At 51.3% G+C, this 21,928-nt stretch overlaps 1 protein-coding gene across 1 annotated transcript in view; it reads right to left on the reverse strand.

The window, feature by feature from the left end:
• UNC5B (unc-5 netrin receptor B) overlaps window positions 1-21,928 on the reverse strand; it is a gene marked incomplete at both ends in the record, with an annotated part of 57,244 nt that overhangs the window by 11,384 nt on the left and 23,932 nt on the right. The window contains one exon of the mRNA XM_084210468.1: window positions 4,233-4,454. Coding sequence (XP_084066594.1) covers window positions 4,233-4,454 — 222 coding nt within the window. The remainder of the gene's footprint in view (window positions 1-4,232; window positions 4,455-21,928) is intronic.

Consider the following 21,928-nt stretch of genomic DNA (forward strand, 5'->3'; position numbering starts at 1 on the left):
TCTTTTTTCCCCCCAGCCCAGCTGTGCAGGAGCAGAATCTCTTCAGCATTTCTCAAGGCAGCGCCCTCCTCCACCAGCTCTCGCCCTCATCTTCCCAATATCCCTACATCCAAGCAGCCCTTCCCACCCACCAGGAAGGATGCTTTGTTGTGGGGAGAAACCACCCCTATCTGTGCCAAATACAACTATAACAAGACAAATAAAACCTTAAAGAAATCAGCCTGGCCATGGCAGGGGGGGCAATGACAAAGGTGACACCACCACGACCAGGACACGGTCCCTGGACTGCAGGAGCACCAATGATCCCCACCAAGGGCAGGAGGGACTTGGGCCTTACTTTTCCTTATTTTAAGCAATACCTGCCCATTTTTTACTTTTTTTTTTCAGTTTCTATTTTAAAAAGGCCTCAATTTCACAGTGATTGAGAGCCACACGCTCCCCAGCTGTAATTTTGTTACAGCTCACTCCCAGTGCTGTGAGGAGCAATTACTGTCTCCCTGCCACCTTCCTGCAGAAGAGCTGACAAGGAAATACAATTTATTTTGTCACTATTCAGGGGGGAACAAAAAAAAGAAAGAGCCACAACAAGAAAACTCCAAAAGCAAAGGTATCAAGCACTTTTGGGAGTTTAGAAGGAGTCAGAATGCAGATATGGCTCCAATCCGTCTTGGGACGCTCTGGTGGGATGAGCACCCTGGAAAGGTGGGAAGCACCCTGCAAATGCCCAACCTCTGTCCCCAGAACTGAAGACAGAGCTCGTGGCACACAGGAGTCACTTCCTAAGGGCTTTCAGGCACCCAAACAGAGCCGCCCTGCCCGCCCAGCTCTCCTCAGCCAGCTGAATTATCCTCTCTGACTTGGCCTATTTTTGCTTTCTTCCGCATGAAATGTTTGGGATCAGACGCAGTCAGAGCATTACTGAGCCAGGCTCATTCAAGACACGTCATCTTAAAAGTTCCTTTTCATTTTTTTTTTCCCCTTCTTCTTCCTAAAGGTCCCTTTTTCCAAGCTTTTAAGCAAGGACACTTAAAAACTAACCATGTTAACCCATGCCTTTGTGCCCAGCTCTCCCATGTGCCCTTTCCTGCAGCTTTCCCCAACAACACCAGGAGCTGCAAATGCAGATTTTTTTTACCACTTTGGTTCCAGCTCCCTTTTCCTTGGGGAGGCTGCCAGGCAAAGATGCCCACACCAGCAGCTTTTAGTATGCACCACATCACCTGCAGGCACTGTTGGTTCATTCCCTGACAGCAGCAATGCCATCTTTGAAGCCTGGATGAAGGAGGTGTGTGCTGCTTCCTCCCCAAACTGCAGGCACACAGCAGGGCTGGAATCTGAGAGGGAGATGCTGGACCAAAGCAAGCGAGTTCCCACAGCAACAGATGGATGCCTCATCCCTGGGAGTGCTCCAGGGCAGGCTGGAAAGGGCTTGGAATGACCTGGGCTAGTGGAGAGTGTCCTTGCCCATGGCAGGGGGTTGGACTAATCATCTTTAAGGTCTCTTGCAACCTAAACCATACCATGAGTCTATGAAATAAAGTGTTTCTTCCCACACTGCACATCACTAAGGCATCCCGCAGGATGCTCCAGAGAAGTGAGTCCTAACAGCAATTAGACAAATTAACAAGGTGGGGGGGGGGGAATTCCACCCAGGGCGGGACCACGCTGCTCAGATGTTGCCACCAGAGCTGGCAGTGCCAGGTGGGGAGTGGTGGAAAGCTGGGAGGGTGACAGGGCAGCTCCATTGCTCCCTCCTTGTCCTGGTTCCATGATCTTCCCCCAAGCATCCTCCAGTGCCACGAGTGGGGCACACAGACCTTTGGCTCAGCCCAGCGTGGCCAGATGTTATAAATAAACTAAAAACCCCTTGGCAGAGGCTGCTGGGTCACTGACCAGCACTGACTCTGCCCCACAGTGGGGAGGGTTTCAGATCTGGCCTCTGCAAGAGCTGGGAGGTGGAGATGCACCCTGAAAGAGAGAAAAACAGAGTGCCCCCTGCTCCTGTCAGCCTCCAAAAAAGCAAAGGGACAGCCTGCCTGGGCATCTCTATTTTTCCTCTAGAGGAAAAACACCCCATGAATGGCTAAAGCAGCTTTAGGAGGAAAGGCTCAAAAAGCTGCAGAGGAAAGAAAGGATCTTCCCTTTCCAGAGCAGGCTCAGGGATGCACCTGAGCACAGACTGGCTCATGGCTACTACAGGGTGGAGAGCAGGAGACACCAGGGAAGGGCAAGGGTGGGAAAAATCACAGGGACAAGAGGAGATTCTGTCAAAATACTGGTGGCTCCTCCAGGCTGGTGAAGTCTCTCCTCTAAGCCCAGCCTGCCTTCCAAGGCCAGCACCACTGCAGTTCAAAAGGCTGCCTTGATTTAAATCCCTCAGGACGCCACACTTGCAGGGATTAGCAGAGGACAGATGTTACAGGGGAAATGTGACTTTTTTCCTCCACTCCTGATCAGCCCCAGGTACCAAAACCAGTGCAGAAAAGGTGGGTGCCGAGCTAAAGCCTCCCAATTTTAGCAAATATTCTTCTTTACATGATACATCCAACCCCACAAATCTTGTTGTCACGCCAGGATGTTTCAAGGCATGGACTGAGCAGCTCTGCAGAGCCCAATCTCACGGAGTAACCCCCCCCTAAAATACCTAACCCACCTTCTCACCCCGTTCCAGGCAGCCAGAGGCTGATTTATCCTCTGAGGCAGAAAAGAGCTCATTTGCCATCAACAGGCATTTCAAATCCTACCTGCAATTGCTCTCATTACCCATTAAACACTTAATCCCTCTGCATAAGCTGCCAGCCTTTGCCACCCCTCCTGGCAATGACTCCTACATGTTGATTAAGCATTTTTGTAGAAAAGCAGCCCCTTTTCTTTTTTTTTTTTCTTTTTAATCAGATTTAAACATGCTGCCTTCAAAATCCCTTGTAAGAACCCCAAGTCCTGCACAAGGGTAGGAGTGAAATCAGGCAGGGTGACTTCCCCAAGCTTCTGGGGGGGGAGTGGTGACCACAGCACCAACATGGTGTGTGTAGGAAGTTCCCAGTCTGGTCATGATTCGTACTGACTTTATTATCCAGAGGGGATGAAAAGACACCTTATTATTAGAAATCTACAGTTCTTATAGGAACAGTGGTGGATCTAAGACCTGATTGGTCCTAAAGTCAAAACCTCTCATGTCACAGCTGTATTTTCTGAAAAATCCCTTTGCCAGGATTTCTTCTCCTGGGACACTGAGCAGCCTCAGAGAAAAATGAAAATAATATTATGTCATTTGCTTCTCCTGTGCTTTGCTGCTTTGGAATGTGGCTTGGAGATTGTTTATCCAACATGGGAATTGTTTTTACTTAATGACAAATCACGGCCAGCTGTGTCAGGACTCTGGAAGGGTCACGAGTTTTTAATTAGCATCTTGTTAAACCTTCTGCCTGTATCCTTTCTCTATTCTTTAGCAGAGTTTTAGTACAGTATTCTTTTATATAATATAGTATCATAAAATAATAAATTAGCCTTCTGAGAATCAGATTCATCAATTCCTCCTCTCATTGGGGTTACCTGCAAATACCACACTCTCACACTGTTGGTGAGCTATCAGGAGCACACTCTAGCAAACAATGGTTACAGAAAGAGAAATAATAATTGTTTGAATTCTCTTCTTCTAAGTTTCCCTCAGCTTCTACCCAGCTTCCCAGGATTTTTCTGGGAAAGTCTGTGCCTGCTCCCTGCTGCCACAATGGCTGCCTGGAGGAGAACCACCAACAGTGTGTGGCACTGTCATATTTTCTGGAAAAGTCCCTTCACCAGGATTTCTCCTCCTGGGAAGCTGAGAAGCCTCAGAGAAGAATGAAAACAATAATTATCTGATTTGCTTCTCCTGTGTTTTGCTGCTTTGGAATGTGGTTTGGAGATTGTTTACCAACAGGTGGTTGTTTGATTGGTTTCATGCGAATTGTTTTTAGTTAATGACCAAACAAAGCCAGCTGAGTCGGGACTCTGGAAGAGAGAGTCACGAGTTTTCATTATTATCTTTGTAGCCTTCTGTCTGTATCCTTTCTGCATTCTTTAGCATGGTATTCTTTTCTATATTATAATATTTCAAAATAGTAAATTAGCCTTCTGAGAACATGGGAGTCAGATTCCCTCATTCCTTCTCTTGCCGGCAAACCCAACAAGCGCAGACGCGGCAAGAGGGCAAAGGGCTTGGAGAGCAGCGAGACAAGGAGGGCTTTGCTCACCAGTGACCTCGTCCAGGCTCTCCTTGGTGACGTGGTCGTTCTGGTTGACCCACTCCCCGTTGCACTTGAAGTAGATCTGCGTGGCGGGGTTGGCGCGGCACACCAGCTCCACGGGCTTGTTCTTGACGATGTAGGCGTCCTGCGGCTCGCGCAGGAAGTGCGGCAGCGTCTCGGCCGGCGCCGACGGGAACGACTCGGGCAGCACGTCGCTGTACTCCAGCCCTGCTGGCACACAAACAGAGCCTCAGCAGCTGCCCCATGGCCCCCTGCCCGCTGCTCCCTCCCTGCCCTGCACACACGGGCGGCAGCGGCAGGTGAGGGTGGGTGGGAAAGGCAAAACAGCAAAGCAGCTCTGACAGAACCAGAGGACACAATCTCAGGAAATATAGGTTGGATATTAGGAATAAGTTTTTTACAGAAAGGGTGATAAAGTTCTGGAATGTTCTGCCCAGGGAGGTGGTGGAGTCACCATCCCTGGGTGTGTTTAACAAAGCCTGGATGTGGCGCTCGGTGCCAAGGTTGAGTTGAGGTGTTGGGGCTGGGTTGGACTCGATGGTCTTGGAGGTCTCCTCCAACCCAACCCTTTGATTCTGTGCAATTGATCCTACAGAGCTGTGGGATCAATCCTGTGTCACCTGATTGCTAGGTCCCCAACTATAGGTCCCCCTATAGCCCAAGCCCAAAGCCTAGGTGATCCCACCAGAGGAGACTGCAAGGGAAAGGAAAACAAATCCAGGTCTATGGGTAGTGATGGGGACACAGAGAGGCTGCAGAGGGGGTGGTGTCCCCCACCCCACACCTCCTCCTCTGAGGAATGCATGGGCATGCTCCGAGCAAAATGCTGGCAGGGCTTGTCCTGGGAATGCTGACCATATTCCTGGGACAAATCTCAGCCATCCACACCTTCAGTGGAGCTGCATTTGGGATCTGACCCCCCGCCAGCACTTGGATTTCAGCATCATGCCACAGGTGAGCAATGGCTTCCAGCCCAGGCACCTCCAGAGAACATCACCCAAAGGTGCCACCAGGATTCCCACTATCCCAGGAAACAGGGGGCTTTGCCCTGGGGAGCTCCATATTCCTGCTTGTTTGCTTTCAAAAGCCATCTAAATGCAAAACCAACTGGAGGTCGTGTCTGTTCAGGCCAGGCCAAGAAAAATCTTGGAAAGGGATGAGCAGGTCAGTGCTCCCTTAGGAATGGGAGCCCTAGGATGCCTCACTCCCAGCAGCAGCTTGGGAAGATGCTCTGACTGAAGCTGAGCATCATCTGCAGGACACCCGTTTCCATCCCATTAAAATCAACCCCAAATATCACAGGAGTAATAAAAACCCCCACACAGGTGCACAGGGATGCTGCTGCTTAACCTGTTGTTCCTGGGAATCTCACTAGCAGTCAGGTCACATCTCCAGGCTTTTCTTTACACTCAAAGGAGTTATGAGCTTTTCCTCCTCCTCTCTTCTCCCAGCCAGAGCTGTGATTCTCAACTCCAGGCACTGCAGCGTGCAGGAAATACCAGTAAAAAAAACAAGTAAATATCCCCAGCCCCACGATAACATCTCCAGAGCCCACTCCCCTCATCACCCTTGGCAAGGAGCAGCACTGCAGGGAAAGAATCAGAATCCCAAGCTGTGAGGAGGAGGAAGAAGAGGAAAAAAAAAATATAATCAGATGCACCAAGAAAACAAGATGACCAGGCTTCCTCCTGAGCAAAAATCAGTGAGGGAAAAAAAAAAAAAAAAAAAAAAAAAAGCACGAGGTCAGTCGTTTAAAATCCATTTAGGAAAATTGACTTTCCATTTCCATTTAACACAGCACTAAGGGAGAGCAGTAGGACATTTGTCATAATCCATTAACTGCTCTTTTGGAAACAATGAATTAAACTCTGGGCTAATTTCTCTCTTTCTCTCTGGTTGGCTCTTCCCCACCTCTCTGCTGCTGCTTATTTCCTTCCCCACCTCATTTGCAGACCTGCAATTTTCCCAGGCCTCGTAGCAGGCAGGGAGACAGGGAATGCCAAGGTGTGTGACCCCCACCCTTTTTGTTTCCAAGATTTAGGAAACAAAATCCCACACTGCTCCCTGTGACCACCTCAGGCTGCTGCTCCTGCTCCCCTCTCCTGCTGAGCAGCCTTTCACCTGTCACAGCAGCAAATATCCCTTTTTTTAACCTGCTAATCAATTTTTCATCCACTGGGTTGTCGTTCTGTCGGTTTTCTGCTGGTTTTTTTTGTTAATTTCAAAAACCACGGCTCTAAATTCCCTGGCAAAGGGGGCTGGCAGGAGATAATCGAACTGGCAGCAGAGGCAGCCAACAAAACTTCACTCATGGGCTTGTGTGCAAACCTCCCTGATATGATGCTCCCCGTGGCAAAGTCAGACCTGGGCTTGGCAGCTGGGAATGGGCACAGGTATCCCCCAGAGCCAGTTTTTGGAAGGATCTTCCCCTGTGGAGTTGACACCCCAAAGTGCTCGTGGTCCTGCTCCAAAACCACAGGCAAGAAGGAGAGATCCTTCTCCAAGAGCCAAAACCGAGGATATGTTTTCTCCCACCTCATCACCACTTTGGTGATGCTGAACAAGACTTTAGGTCATCCAAGAGGAGCTGGGAGGGGATGAGTCACGGCCGGATGGGGATGAAAATCCGGATTTGTGACTCACCAGCATCATCTGCACGGGAAGGGTGAAGGCTGCAGCGCAGCCACTTGGGCCCCCAGGACAATGTTTGGGGCTGAGACACCCCTGGTGGCACCCAAAATCCCATCCAGACCCTGCTGCAAGAAGGGCTCTGCCCAAATAAGAATTCAAGGTTCTTCTCCACATGGGCACAGTGACTTTGGGGATGAAGGCAGGGGAATAGGATGGTGTCACCAGCCAGATCCAACATCTGCTTTTGGTGGCTACAAAAGCCACTGGGTTTAAGGTCTGAACCCAAAACACCTGAAACTTTTAAGCCAGGAGCATGTTGGGAAGGTTAAAATCCTGCAAACTCACGACAGCTGAGAGATTTTTGTTTCTCTCCAAGAAAGATCTGGGGCCAAAAAAGCAGCTCTAACAGGAGACAGGGGAAAAGGATGATGGGTTCTACATGGCAGACTAACAACTGGGGCCATGCCACGGAGCCCCAACCCCACAGATTCCCCAGACTCATGGATGAGAGCAATTCAAGGGGGAGGGTAATTTTTCCATTCAGAAATTAGCTGGGAAAAAAAGCATTTGCAGCTGGGCAGGGCGTTTTCCTCCAGCATGAAACCCTCACTGCTATTTAAACACACTGGGGAGGAATTAAGGCACAGGAACAAGGGGGACTTTGGATGAGAAAAGGGAGGAGAACCACGCTGGGCACATTTATCACAAGCCATCAAGCCAGCCTTTCATCCCCGCTGCCACCCGCCGCATGGGAAACCTCTCGCTCTGCCGACACTCACGGGGGGCCCCCCAAAAAAATCCACACGCAGCCACTGGGGGGAGGAACACGCTGCTTGTGCTGTTGCCCTGAGTGCACAACTGCAGAACAGCCCCCCAAAAAAGGCAATTCTAATTCCCAGGGGTGTGACTCCGCAGAGGCCACCGCGGCTGCGGTGCCACCGCAGGTGACACTGTGGCCCAGTGACCCACAGGAGCAGCAGGCAGGGGAGATGCTTTAGCATGGGAAAGCAGGAAAGGAGCCCTGCACAGCCGGGATTTCCAGTCCTGCCATCACAGCAGCAATGAAACTCCCAGCAGTGACAAACTAATAAATATTTGAGAGCGCGCTGCGCTGCCTGTAATCATCTCCCCGGCAGACGTCTGCAGGGGGTTCCCATCTGCTGGCTTCCCTCCTTCCTGCTGGAGGTGGGTGCCTGCTTCCCAGATCTCTTCTGGGGTTTGTTTTGGGTTTTTTTTTTGGAAATCCCAGGCTGTCACCATCCCACAATCTCACACGACTTGGGGCACGGTGTTCCGGGGTGTCTGGAGCTCTTTGTGGGCAGGGAGAGACAAAAAAAAAAGAGGGGGCAGCTCCCAGCTTCAACCCACGGGACCAAATCCTGAAGCCTCGGGGATGAGTGTAGCAGGAGCAACGAGAGGAAAAGGGAGGAGGGGAACAGGCACTTCTTTTCCTCTCCCCATCCCTCATCACACATTTTAATCTGCTGGGTCTGAGCTGGATTATCTGCAGCATCTGTTCCCTGCGGGGTGATTTACAGATGTTGGCCCGTCAAGACCCACGACCCCAAACCCACCGGACCCCCCAAATGGAGCAGCACCGGGGTGGGATCCAGCCTTAACCCCCCTCCATCACCCCACACACGCTGCACTGAGGATGGCAAGCCCGGGAAGCAACTCCCCCTGCAGCAATGGCCAAGCAAACCTCCTCAGGCAAGCGTTAAAATCCTCTCTCCTGCAATTGTTATCCCTCCAAATATTTGGAAGATTACAGGAGCATTAGTGGCTGCCCATCACCCACATCCAGCCCTCCCCGCTGCCGGTCCCAGGCAGGCAGGGATGGGATGGAAGGATGCAGGGATTAGGCTGGGATGCCTGGGTTTCTCCGGCTAAATCTCGGTGGCTGTGGACACTTAACCCCTTCTGCCTCCACCTCCCCACGTCCCTGCCTGCCTCAGGGCAGGTGCTGGCTCCTGGGAAGGCCTGGCAGGGAAGAGTTAAACCTGCCAGGTGGGTTAAAATCCTCCTGGAGAAATGAAAAAATACATGACAGCTTATCTGCAGCACCACAGGAGGAGTCATGTGCCTTCCTTCCCAATCCTCCAGCAGGGATGGGAATGGGAATGGCTCTGGCTCCAGAGACAGAGATGGAGGGGATGCTCCAGCTACCAGCTGGGCTCCAGGAGGTGTCTGGAAGGCTGGGCTGGGGCTGTCCCCCCTTCCCAGATCCCCCCTCCCTCGCCTCCAGGGAGAATGTGTGAACAGGCTCATTTAGAGATTAGTGCTGTTGCCATTACAACTCCAGCAAATTTTGACACTGGAGCCATGGCATGGCTCCCTGCCATTCCAGAATCCCTGCCTGGCTGAGGGCATCCCTGCTGCCAGCCCTGCAGGGACACATTCCAGCCCATTCCAGCCCATCCCTGAGCTCAGGGGGAACTGCCATCACCAGTCCAGTCCTGTCCTATTCCCATGGGCTTCCCATCCCAGGCTGCCATTGGGACAACTTTGTGTCCAGTGGGAACACACCCCCAAACTTCCCCTCCTAAAAGCACCCTGAGCATCAGAGTGACCCCGAGATATTTTAGAAAGTCTCTTTTTCCCAGCCCAGCACTCGAAAGAGGAGTCAGAGCCCTTCAGTTCTCATTCTCAAGGTTGTTTATTGTATCTTATCTATAAAATTCTTTCTCTGGCCTGCTGAGGTCTGCTCAGCAAGACAGTGAGAGGCACTCTGCCTGCCCCCAGGGTGGTGTTAATTTTTATACTAAAAACGACGTGTACATTATTTACAATTACTTCCCCATACCATCACCTATGTTAGACAGTGAGCTTCTGCTCTAAAAGTGCCAACATCACAGCAGAAGGTGGAGGCCAAGAAGAAGAAGGAGAAAGGCTGGACACACCCAGATCCCTCCATCTGAACCCCCATTCTAAAAACCCCCAAAATCTATTTTTCACCCCGTGATAATTTTGCCATCATTCTACTTAAACTGTTGTGCCTTGCAGATCTCCATCTAAGGTTGGTGACTTGCTCCATGGGTCAAAATCAAAACCACAGACATTGTGGGCTCTGTGCCAGGGTCTCTGAGCCCCCTGGCAGTCCAGGACAGCCAGAGGGATGTCCTGAGTTCTGAGAGAGGACAACCCAAGATGCAGGCTGGAACTGAGCATGGGTTTGGGAGATCTGAAGGCACCCACATCCAGCCCTGCTGCCTCTTGACACAGAGCCCAGGAACCCCTGTGCCTCCAGCAGCCTGGGATTGCTCAGACACAGGCTGGGAAGCGCTGACTGGGAGTGTGAGATGCAGGGAATGGAACAGGTCCCCAGGGCTGCAGCTGGCTGATGTAACCCCCAGCCTCATTAACTCAGTGTGGCTCATTAACCTCTCCCTCCCGGGAGGGGACAGCCCCAAGCTGCCAGCAGAAGCCACAAAGCTGAGGGTGGAACCTTCAGGAAAACCAGTGGTACCCAGCAGCCGGGTTCATTCGGGTTCAAAGGGAGAGGGGAAATTTCTGGAAGTTGTTCTTCCTTGTGAGGGAGGTGAGGCTGCCTGCAGAAGCCGTGGCTGCCCCATCCCTGGAAGTGCCAGGCCAGGCTGGATGGAGCTTGGAGCCCCCTGCTCTGGTGGAAGGTGTCCCTGCCCACTGTGGGGGTTGGAAGCACACAATCTCTCAAGGTCCCTTCACACCCAACACATTCCATGAGCCTACCCCACCTCCAGCCTGGATTTTGAGCTGAAAAACCCATGGGGAGATGCTGTGCTTGTGGGGTGACCACCCCCAGGCTGCACAGAATCCCAGCCCCCAGGGTGCTGCTGTGTCCAGGGGTGTGCAGAAGGTGTTGTTCTACCTCTCTGCCCCCCCCAAAAACTGGAGCCCACCCCCTCCTGCTCCCACCAGCCAGGAAAAGCAGCTGGAATCTGCTGTCTGGCCTCTCCATTCTCACCACTGTTATTAATGTTTAACTCTTATTAAACCTGGAAAGAACCACTTAACCTTTCCCCCAAGCATCTCTGCCTGACAATTTGCTCCTTTTCCTACACTGGCTGCCCTCTTCCAGCAGCTTCACAGTCCCTTCCTGCCAAACCTGGCACCATCCAGCCCCATCCCTCCATCCCAGGGCCTCCAGCTCCTCCCAGAGCCCACCCAGCCTGAAAGGGAGGGACAGACAGGCATTTCCCAGGACAGACAGGCATTTCCCAGCGGGTTACAAGTCCCTCCTGTCCCTCCTGCCCGGCGACAGGCAAACTTTATAATTAGAGAGCATTCCTCCCCAGCCTGGGTAATGAGGGGGTGCACCCAGCCAGCCCTAATTACACCCTTGGAGGGAAAAAAATAAAAAAAAAAGCAGATTCCTCCTCTCCCAGCTAAAGGAAGAGCCTGCAGCTGGCCTCCCTGGCTGCATACCTTTATTAAACCAGGACTGGATGGGGACAGGGAAAGGAATAAAGAAAGCAAAGTCTGTGCTGAGAAAAGGGTGGGAAGGAGGAGCTGGGCAGCCCCACAGATATTTCTGCATGCAACAGCCTCGTTGATCAAAACCCACCTCACTTATATCAATAAATATAGAAACAAATCGGCTTTTTAGCTAAATCCTCAGGTCAGGTTTTTGCAAAGCAGCCTGAGAGGTAAACTAAGGCAGGATGACCTCACATGGGGCATCCAACCTCAGCATCCTGGGCATCCTACTGCAGCATCCCTACACATCCCACTGCAGCATCCTGGGCATCCAACCTCAGCATCCCTACACATCCCACTGCAGCATCCTGGGGATCCAATCTCAGCATCCTGGGCATCCAACCTCAGCATCCTGGGCATCCCACCACTGCATCCCTACACATCCCACCACTGCATGCCTACACATCCCACCACTGCATGCCTACACATCCCACTGCAGCATCCCTACACATCCCACCACTGCATCCCTACACATCCCACTGCAGCATCCCTACACATCCCACCACAGCATCCCTACACATCCCACCACTGCATCCCTACACATCCCACCACAGCATCCCTACACATCCCACCACTGCATCCCTACACATCCCACCGCAGCATCCCTACACATCCCACCACTGCATCCCTACACATCCCACCACTGCATCCCTACACATCCCACCACTGCATCCCTACACATCCCACCGCAGCATCCCTACACATCCCACCACTGCATCCCTACACATCCCACCACTGCATCCCTACACATCCCACTGCAGCATCCTGGGCATCCCACCACTGCATCCCTACACATCCCACCACTGCATCCCTACACATCCCACCGCAGCATCCCTACACATCCCACCACTGCATCCCTACACATCCCACTGCAGCATCCCTACACATCCCACCACTGCATCCCTACACATCCCACCACAGCATCCCTACACATCCCACCACTGCATCCCTACACATCCCACTGCAGCATCCCTACACATCCCACTGCAGCATCCCTACACATCCCACCACTGAATCCCTACACATCCCACCACTGCATCCCTACACATCCCACTGCAGCATCCTGGGCATCCCACCACTGCATCCCTACACATCCCACCACTGCATCCCTACACATCCCACTGCAGCATCCTGGGCATCCCACCACTGCATCCCTACACATCCCACCACAGCATCCCTACACATCCCACCACTGCATTCCTACACATCCCACTACTGCATCCCTACACATCCCACCACTGCATCCCTACACATCCCACTGCAGCATCCTGGGCATCCCACCACAGCATCCCTACACATCCCACTACTGCATCCCTACACATCCCACTACTGCATCCCTACACATCCCACCACTGCATCCCTACACATCCCACCACTGCATCCCTACACATCCCACTGCAGCATCCTGGGCATCCCACCACAGCATCCCTACACATCCCACCACTGCATCCCTGTGCCCCTGCCAGCCTCAGCTAAGAGTCCAACCCAAATTCCAAGCATCCCCAGCCCCCAGGGGAGAAACACTCAGGCTCTGGCAGCACCTCCCATCGTGGGAGCAGGAAAGAGAGAGATTTATCTTGTTGGTTATGCATTACACTGGAGTATTTATGGAGCCACTACTCTTTTGTTTATCTTTATGATTATGATAATCAAAGGCGAAGCCTCCTGAGAAGTGTAAACAGCTGAGATCCCTTATGGTAAAAATCTCTTCATTTTTCATTAAATGGATTTACAACACGACACAGGCAGATTGGAGTAAATTGTTCCTGATTTCTGCTTTTAGCGGCGCCGCGAGCTGCGCGGATCCCCGTAAATACCCACGGAAAACAGAGTGAATTCAAATCAAAAAAAAAAAAAAAAGAAAGAAAGAAAGGAGGAAAAAAAAGGAGGAGGAATTATGCAGCAAATCCCTGTTCCACTCTATTGTGCTGGCTTCTTTTGTGCTGTTTTATACATTCCCTTCAGGGAAGCAGTTTTGTTGGAAAACTATCTCCAAATTCCATCTAGCGCTGGTTCTTGTTACGGGCACAGACACTTCCCTTTGTGCTATTTTAATTCCATTGTCACGGTCCTCTTGTCGAGTTTGTTCTGTTTACTGAGCTACAACGTCGCTTTTAATGGATATAATAATTATATGAACTTTTTATTTATTTGCTTTGGCCCATGAAAGGAAAGCCCCAGCAGCGGAGAAGGCGGTAACGCACTGTTTATTCACATGTACGGCGTGTGCTGGGCTCCTGTTGTGAAAAGAATAATCATTTCAACAAGAAAAGAGAGAAGGGAGAAGAAAACAAGGAACAAACAGGGACTTGTTGCCCTGGTTAACGCCAGAAAGTCCAAAGAATTATTAATTATCCTTCAAACTGCAGCAAACTCCAGCTGGAAGCTGCGAGCTCTCCTTGGAAAACACAAATAAAATAAATAAAATAAAATAAAATTTAAAAGGGTCTCCTGTTCAACTGAACGCTGCAGTTTGGAAAATGCTAACTCTGGGAGAAAGAAAGTCCAGGGTTTTGCAGACAGAGAGAGATTTCCCCTTCACCCAAATTACATACATATTTCAAAATGTAAATTCCCCAGCCTTCCCCTTGAGAGTGCAACTTTCAGGAGGCTGTTTTGCAATGGGTGGGTTCGCTTTTTTCCCCTGAACGTGCAAAGCTGGAGGCGACTTTGGGCACGAAAAGTGACTTTAAAGCAGCAGCAGCAGTGAGCTGTGAGGGCTGTGAACCTCCCCGTGCTCCTCGGGAAGAGAGGGATGCTCTGCTGCCTACCGGGCATCCCTCCTTGGGCATGCACATCCTACAGGACCACGGGCTGGAAGGAGCAGCTTTCACCCTCTGAGCACCCCATCGAGGTGGGGACAGCCCAGCCAGGGACAGCCCAGCCAGGGACAGCCCAGCCAGGCCTTCTAAAAGTGGCTCACAAGGTTTGGTACCCCTGGGTGGTGGCGCTTCAATCCCAAAATCCAGAGGAGGCGGCTGAGCACGTCCCGCCCCAAGGAAGCTGAGGTGCTGGCAAGGTAAAGCAAAAAAGTTGAGGCAGCAAAGAAGGGAACAGCAGTACAAAAGGAACAGAAAGTTGGGGGGGAGGGTTGTGTTTGGTTTTGGGAGGGTTTTTTTTTTTTTCCACCCGTCCTTTTTGTCTTTCTCTCACCCACTCTCTCCTCCCGGGAAGCCAAGGCTGGCTGGAAGGACGCTCCCCGCCGCCTCCAGCCAGCCTCTCTCTCTCTCCGCAGCCCCTCGCCAGCTGCTGCCCTACTTTTCCCGACGCTTTTCCCACTCTTCTCCCGCAGCTCGCTCGGTGGCAGGCGTGGGCTGGGAGCAGCATCCCTCTCCCGCAGCTCCCGAGGCTCCCTGTGCCACCGGCGCCACCCCAGCATCACCTCCCGCCCTCCAGCTCAGCCCAGGGAGGCGCTGCCAGCAACGCTGCCCTGCTTTGAAATCACTTTAATCATCCTGTTGTTGTTATTGTTATTATTATTATTATTTAATCATTAAAAAAGAACAACCAGAGAAAAGGTCCACTCCGTGCCTCACATTCCCCATTAATTCAGCTGGGGGAGGAACATCACAGGAGAGGCTGATTAAGGTCCCTTTATTAAACAGTCTTTAAAGTTGCCCTTAATCTTTCAGATTTGTTGCTATGATAAAAAAAAAAACAACCCAACAACAACACAATAGCCACCACAAATGGAGGCTGGAAATATTTTGCTTTTTGTTGTCCTTTCTCTGCCCTTTTCTTCCCTTCTCGTTTTACTGCGGAGGAAAACAGAAGGAAAAAAATGGGGGGAGGGGGAGAAACAGGGATAGAAAAAGATTTAAGGAAAAAAAAAATTAATCCCTGCTGATGCTGAATGTCAAATATTAAGATTTTTCTCTCTCTCCCCCCTCTTTCAGCAATATCCTTATTAAAGAATAAGCCCCCAAAGCACCAGTGAGACTAGCTTAGATGACAAGGCTTCCCCATCCCCTTTTCTGGGCTAGGATTTGATCCCTGAAGCCAGGAGCAGGTGGGATGGGGGCAGGTACCTCAAGCCTGGCACAAAGAGAGGTGCCCAGCCAGTGGCAAAAGGATTTTAGCAATTACTTTGATTAGTTTGATTCCTTTCCCTCTAAACCCTGCAGCCAGCTGGGCTCCCAGCACCTCACACCTGCTTTACCACAGAGAAAAAAAGCCGTGGTTTGACAAAAACCATGAGCTTTGGGGGTTTTTCTGGGGAGCACGGAAGGAAACCCCCCCAAAAAACAAAGCCTTTTCCCCTCAGGCTCCACTCCAGGGAGGTGGGGAGCCTTCAGGAGCTTCCTAGTGTTGTTTGGCACCCTCCTCCCCTCTCTGGCATTTCAATCCCACTGCACCCTGTGTCACCACAGGTTTCTTCCTTTCTCACCAGTGGGAATTTCCACCTTTTCTTCTCTGGACAGAGCCCGTGCTCCCACACCACCAAGCTTCTCTTTCCTCCTTTTGTCCTCTGGCACACACACCCCTGCTGGTGTGCAGCACCAAACTAAACTCCTAGGTGGCCCAAACTCCCACAAGCACCTTTTTTGTCTCAGCATGGGTACCCCTTGCTGCTGGAGGTGCCCAGGCTGGAAATGCCCCAATTTTGGGGGTCTGTGCCTCCCTGTATAGGTGGAACTCCACCTGGAAGCATCCATGCTGATGCTGCAACAAGCCAACACTTCCTCCCACACCATCCTCTCCCTCTGCTGCTGCTACAAGACCCCGAGGGATTGATAAAAATCGACCTTCAAAATACACAATGCTGACAAGTAAAATGAAGTTTGGCACGTTGAATTCAGTGACAAACACGCTGAGCATCTCCAAAAGGTGAGCATTGCTCTGGTGGGTGCAGGACACTCCTGGCACAGCAGTGGAATGGCTCCTGCAGGGCTCAGAGGCACCTCTGAGGGCAGAGACACTGGGCATCCCACCACAGCATCCTGGGCATCCCACCATAGAATCCTGGGCATCCCTGTACAGCATCCTGGGCATCCCACTACAGCATCCTGAGCATCCCTCTGCAGCATCCTGGCCATCCCTGTGCAGCATCCTGGGCATCCCACTACAGCATCCTGAGCATCCCACCACAGCATCCTGGGCATCCCTCTGCAGCATCCTGAGCATCCCTCTGCAGCATCCTGGGCATCCCTCACAGCATCCTGGGCATCCCTCCACAGAATCCTGGGCATCCCACCATAGAATCCTGAGCATCCCACCACAGAATCCTGGGCATCCCACCCCAGCATCCTGGGCATCCCTCTGCAGCATCCAGGGCTTCCAGGTGATCCACAAGCTCTCAAGGGAGCAAGGGCAAAGGGTCACCCACACTGAACGTCATGGAAAAAACAGGGAAAATCCCGGTGCCCACCAGCCTGGTACTTTCCCCCTGGCTGTCCCGCAGCGGCTGCATTTCCATAAACGATTGGCACTAATTGCTGTAACCACGGGTAATGGGAGTCATGGAGCGACCTCTGCTCCGGGCGAGCCCGGGAGCCCCGGGCGGGGCCGCAGCCCGGCAGACCCGGGCAGGCAGCTCGGCTCCCATTGCCTCCTCCCCGGAGCCCCATCCGTGAATGGCCTCACTGCCCTGCCCTGCAGCCTGTGAAAAACGCGTGTTTGCTGATTGGCTTTTCGCAAATATTCAAAGGAATGTTGTATGTGTTATGTTAGAAAGTTGTGCTGCATTCATTTTCTTAAGTAGTGTGTTAAATATAGTTTTAGGTTATAACATAATGTTAAAATAGAAACTATGCTATGGAAGGTATTTTTCTTAAATGAAAGGACTTGCACCAAGATAGCAGCCACAGGACACCCAAATCTTTCAGAGAAAGAGAATTTATTGCTCCATTATCGAGTTCTTCCTGCCTTGCTCAGCCCTGAAGATGCCGTCAGGGTTCAGAGGAAGAAGCTGACACTGCCCAGCCAGAATCCTGTGTGTGAATGGAATTGATGCATCATGGATGAGCTGTATGAATGTGCAACAGGCTGTTGTTTTTAAGGATTATTCCTCTATTAACCTGGGTCCTTTTTTGGGCTTATTTTGCCCAGAAAAGGCACCTGGACTGTCTGTAACTCTTTGTTTTTGTTGTCTCATATTGTCCTAATCCAAATTGTCCAAATTATTATCACCCTAATTATATTGCTATTTTTATAACCATTTTATTACTATCAAACTTTTAAATTTTTAAAAACGAGTGATTGGTGTTTCTCACACTGCCCCTGATTCCTGAGCCCCCGCAGGGATGGATCCTCAGGATTCCTGCTCAGACTGGCAATGCCACTGGCAACGACTTGTCAGCAGGACTGCCAGCTAGCCCTTGGCTGGCTTGGGTTCAAACCAAACGTGTACAAGCACTTGGAAACCCCCAAATCCTGCCCCAGACATTTTCTGAATTCAGAAAAAAAGGTGCTGCCCCATCCCAGTCCTGGGGGAAGAGCCAGCTGTCACTGGCCAGGGACACTGGGCTCCAAGGCTAAGCCCATGCCTGGATCTGCTTCCCATCCAACCCCCTGCAGGCACAGTTAAAACTGAAAGAAAAAACCCAAAAATGCTCCTTTGAAACTCAAACACCTCCATCCCAAGGAGATGGGACCCCAGACCCCACAGCAGAGGTCCCTCTCACACTCTTGATGTCCAGGCTGGGAGGTGTAAGGAAACATCCATGCTTCCAGGAAAATGCACTGCAGCCCCCATCCTGCCAGTCCACAGGGACCCATTACACTAACAGTGTGTCCATTCAGCCTGATATATAAATTACTAATGTAAATTAATGGATAATTGAAGCCCTTTAGTCCTAAATATTTAAATTATTTAACAGGCAATTAAGAGCGAAGGAGAAAGAAAAGAGGAAAAGGGGCCTTAACCCCAACAGGCAGAAAAAAAATATAAATGAAGTGTGAGGAGAGCAAAAAGAGCTGAACAGACACATTTTGAAGGGAAGCTGCCAGGTTCATTTTGTTTGAGTCAGGCTGGTGTTACAGTGGATGCCCCCAGATCCAGGGGGACAAGGAGAGGAGCATCCACCAAACAACCCCACAGAGCAGGACAGATTCTGATCCGCATCTTTTCCAGAGAGAAAAACTCCATGGCTTCGTTATAGTGATTACCAGAACTTCCTGGCATGCCAAAACAATACTTTTAGATAATTTTTTCATCCTCCCCTACCCCATAGCTGACAGCATTCCCTTTTGTAATACCATTCCTGACTCCTTTTTTAACCTGATTCAAGTATAAACCCATTTATTTCATGTGTTTTCACTTTCTTTTTTCCTTTTTCAGGTGGTCTACACGGCTGTTTCACTCTCCAAACATCCTCAGCCAGGCAAAGTGGTTAAAATTCCTCACAAAGGCAATCCAGCAGGATGCTGGGTGTCATCACAGGTATTCTACAGAGCCCTCCTAACAACACAGTGACAGGGGCTGAGAAAAGTGGTGTTCCCTCCTCCAGCCTCCGTGCCAAACTGCCCAACGATATTCCCAGAGCTCCCCTGGGAGCTGGAAGGGGAATGGGAAAAAAAGAAAGGAAAAAAATTTAAAAAAAAAAAAAAAAAGGAAACAAATTTAAAAAAATAAATTAAAAAATAAAGAAAAATGGTCTGTGGAGGGAAGCTGTCATGTGGGAAAAAAAGGATTTTAACAAAAGCAGAGCGTGAGGCTGTGTGAGCCCAGGGACGGCACCGAGGGCAAGGGGGGACCGAGACAATAGTGAATAGACTCCAGATTATATCCTGAACTCACAGCCCCACGGGAACAGGGTTATAAAAACCCTTTTTATTTTGTTTGTAGTCCAAAACAAACAAGTACATAAAAAGCTAAATGTGGAGAGGCCAGACAGGAAGTGAGTAACATCTGGGAAACATCTGGCCCCGGCTGCGCCGCGAGCCTGGCCGCCGGCACAGCTCCGGGTACCTGCTCCCACAGCTCCCAGCCAGGGCAGGGCCCCACAACCTCTGCTCCAAAAGGGGAAAATGGACACCCCAAGCAGCACAGGACACCCTGGCACAGGGCTCTGGGTGTCCCCTGAGCACCACAGGAACCTCTGAGAACAGCTCGGAGCATTAAGGGTGCCCTGAACAGCGCAAGATGATCCAGAGCTCTGAATATTGCAGGGCTCCCTCCTAAAAATGGCTCTGAGCATCTCAGGACACCCTCTCAGCATTGTAGAACATCCCCTGAAAAAGCCTTTGAGCATAAAGGGTGCCCTGAGGATTTCAGGACTCTCTGGTCCAGGGCTCTGAGCATCACAGGTCAGACCTGAGAAAGGTTCTGGGCAATAAAGGATGCCCTGAGGATTTCAGGACTCTCTGGTCCAGGGCTCTGAGCATGCCCTGAGCACCACAGGAGCATTAAGGATGCCCTAAACAGTGCCAGGAATATTGATCCAGGGCTGATCAATATTGATCCCTGATCTAGGGCTCTGAATATTGCAGGGCTCGCTCCCAAAAAGGGCTCTGAGCATCTCAGGACACCCTCTCAGCATTGCAGAACATGCCCTGAATAGGGCTTTGAGCATAAAGGGTGCCCTGAGGATTTCAGGACTCTCTGGTCCAGGGCTCTGAGCATGCCCTGAATACCACAGGAGCATTAAGGATGCCCTAAACAGTGCAAGGAATATTGACCCAGGGCTGATTAATATTGATCCCTGATCTAGGGCTCTGAATATTGCAGGGCTCCCTCCCAAAAAAGGGCTCTGAGCATCTCAGGACACCCTCTCAGCATTGCAGAACATGCCCTGAATTGGGCTTTGAGCATAAAGGGTGCCCTGAGGATTTCAGGACTCTCTGGTCCAGGGCTCTGAGCATGCCCTGAACACCACAGGAACCTCTGAGAAAGGCTCTGAGCATTAAAGATGCCCTAAACAGTGCCAGGAATATTGATCCAGGGCTGATCAATATTGATCCCTGATCTAGGGCTCTGAATATTGCAGGGCTCCCTCCCAAAAAAGGGCTCTGAGCATCTCAGGACACCCTCTCAGCATTGCAGAACATCCCCTGAATAGGGTTAAGGGCTAAGCAAATGCAGAGAGTGAAACAGCTGTGTAGGCCACCTGAGAAAGAAAAAAGAAAGTGAAAACATTTGAAATAAATGTGTTTGTACTTGAATCAGGTTAAAAAAGGAGTCAGAAATGGTATTTCAATAGGGCTTGAATAGGGCTTTGAGCATAAAGGGTGCCCTGAGCAGTGCAGGACACCCTGGTCCAGGGCTCTGAGCACCACGGGTCAGCCCTGAGAAAGGTTCTGGGCAATAAAGGATGCCCTGAGAATTTTAGGACTCTATTCCAGGGCTCTGAGCACTGCAGGAGGAAGGCAGACTGGCCAGCAGGCACCAGGGCACTCTTTTCCCAGCCCTGGAGATGCCCCACATCCTCCTCCCCAGGACAGAGGAGGTGCTGCCGAGCAGTCAGAGAGGCTGGAGGTATTTTCTTCCTCCTGGTTCTCATCTCCTGCTCTTCCCCCTCCAAAAGCCCTGTGGAAGAGCCTCCCAGCACTGCCCCATGCACAGAGCTGGGGAGCCTGGGGAGGTTGCAGGGCCTGATGCTTGGGAAGGCTCCTGCAGGGCTGTGAGGGAGGAGAGCTGGCTTGGCAGGATAACCCCCGGCACTCCTCACTGGGAATTCCCCACAGCTTCCCTCTGCACCCGCCCACGGCCAGCAGGGTGCTCTGGGAGCACGGAAAGGGGGCTGCAAGAGACCCCACAGAGCCCTCAGGCAGCAAGGGAAGGTGTAATGGAAAGACAAGTGATGCTCAGGAGCGGTGTGGATGACAGCAGGAATCACTTCTGTCTCCCCCGTGCAATTCCAGCTGCATTTCCAGCCAGGAAATGCAAACAGCCACACTCAGACACCTGGAGCAATGCCACTGATCCTTCCCTGCTGCACCAAACTCCAGCATCCCTCAGCTCCTCAGACAGGCTGGGATCCCACCAGCTCACCAGAGAACCCCAAAGCACCCTCAGCTCTCCCTAGAACATTCCCTCTGGCAGAACACAGGATTAGCACTTGGGGTATTCCAGTGGGGAGGATTAAAGCTGGTCCAAGGCTGGACCACGCTGGAGAGGGAGCAGCAGCTGGCTGCACAACATCTGGCACTGCTGCTCATTTATTGCACGTGGGACTGCTGAGGTGTCCCACAAGGACAGGAAGGACAAGGACACGTTGTTTGGGCCACACTGGCAGCTGGCCTGAGCGTGGAGCATCTCCCCTTGGAAGAGCCCAGACACGATGCAGGGGATTTGGGGAAGCGTTAGGGATGAGGATGGGAGAAAAACAGGGAGGAAAGAAAATAATCACAGAACAGTTTGGCTTGGAAGGGACCTTAAAGATCACCTCATTCCACCCCCCTGCCAAGGGCAGGGACACCTTCCACTGGAATACCAGAGGAGGAAGGACACTGTTTGGAAAGGGAAACAAGCAAGGCACATTAAAGGAAAAAATTATCCAGCAGGCTGGCAAGGTTAAAAAAGCAAACACACACACTGGGACACGGAAGGATAGGGAGACCTAATTAAAGAAGCCTCACCCAGAACACGCCACCAGCAAAAAGCATCTGATGTGTCAGGGACAGAGAGGCATGCTGCGTGTCCCATCCCGTGTCAC

This window comes from Fringilla coelebs (genome assembly GCF_963513975.1).
Source record: "Fringilla coelebs genome assembly, chromosome: 8".
NCBI lineage: Eukaryota > Metazoa > Chordata > Aves > Passeriformes > Fringillidae > Fringilla > Fringilla coelebs.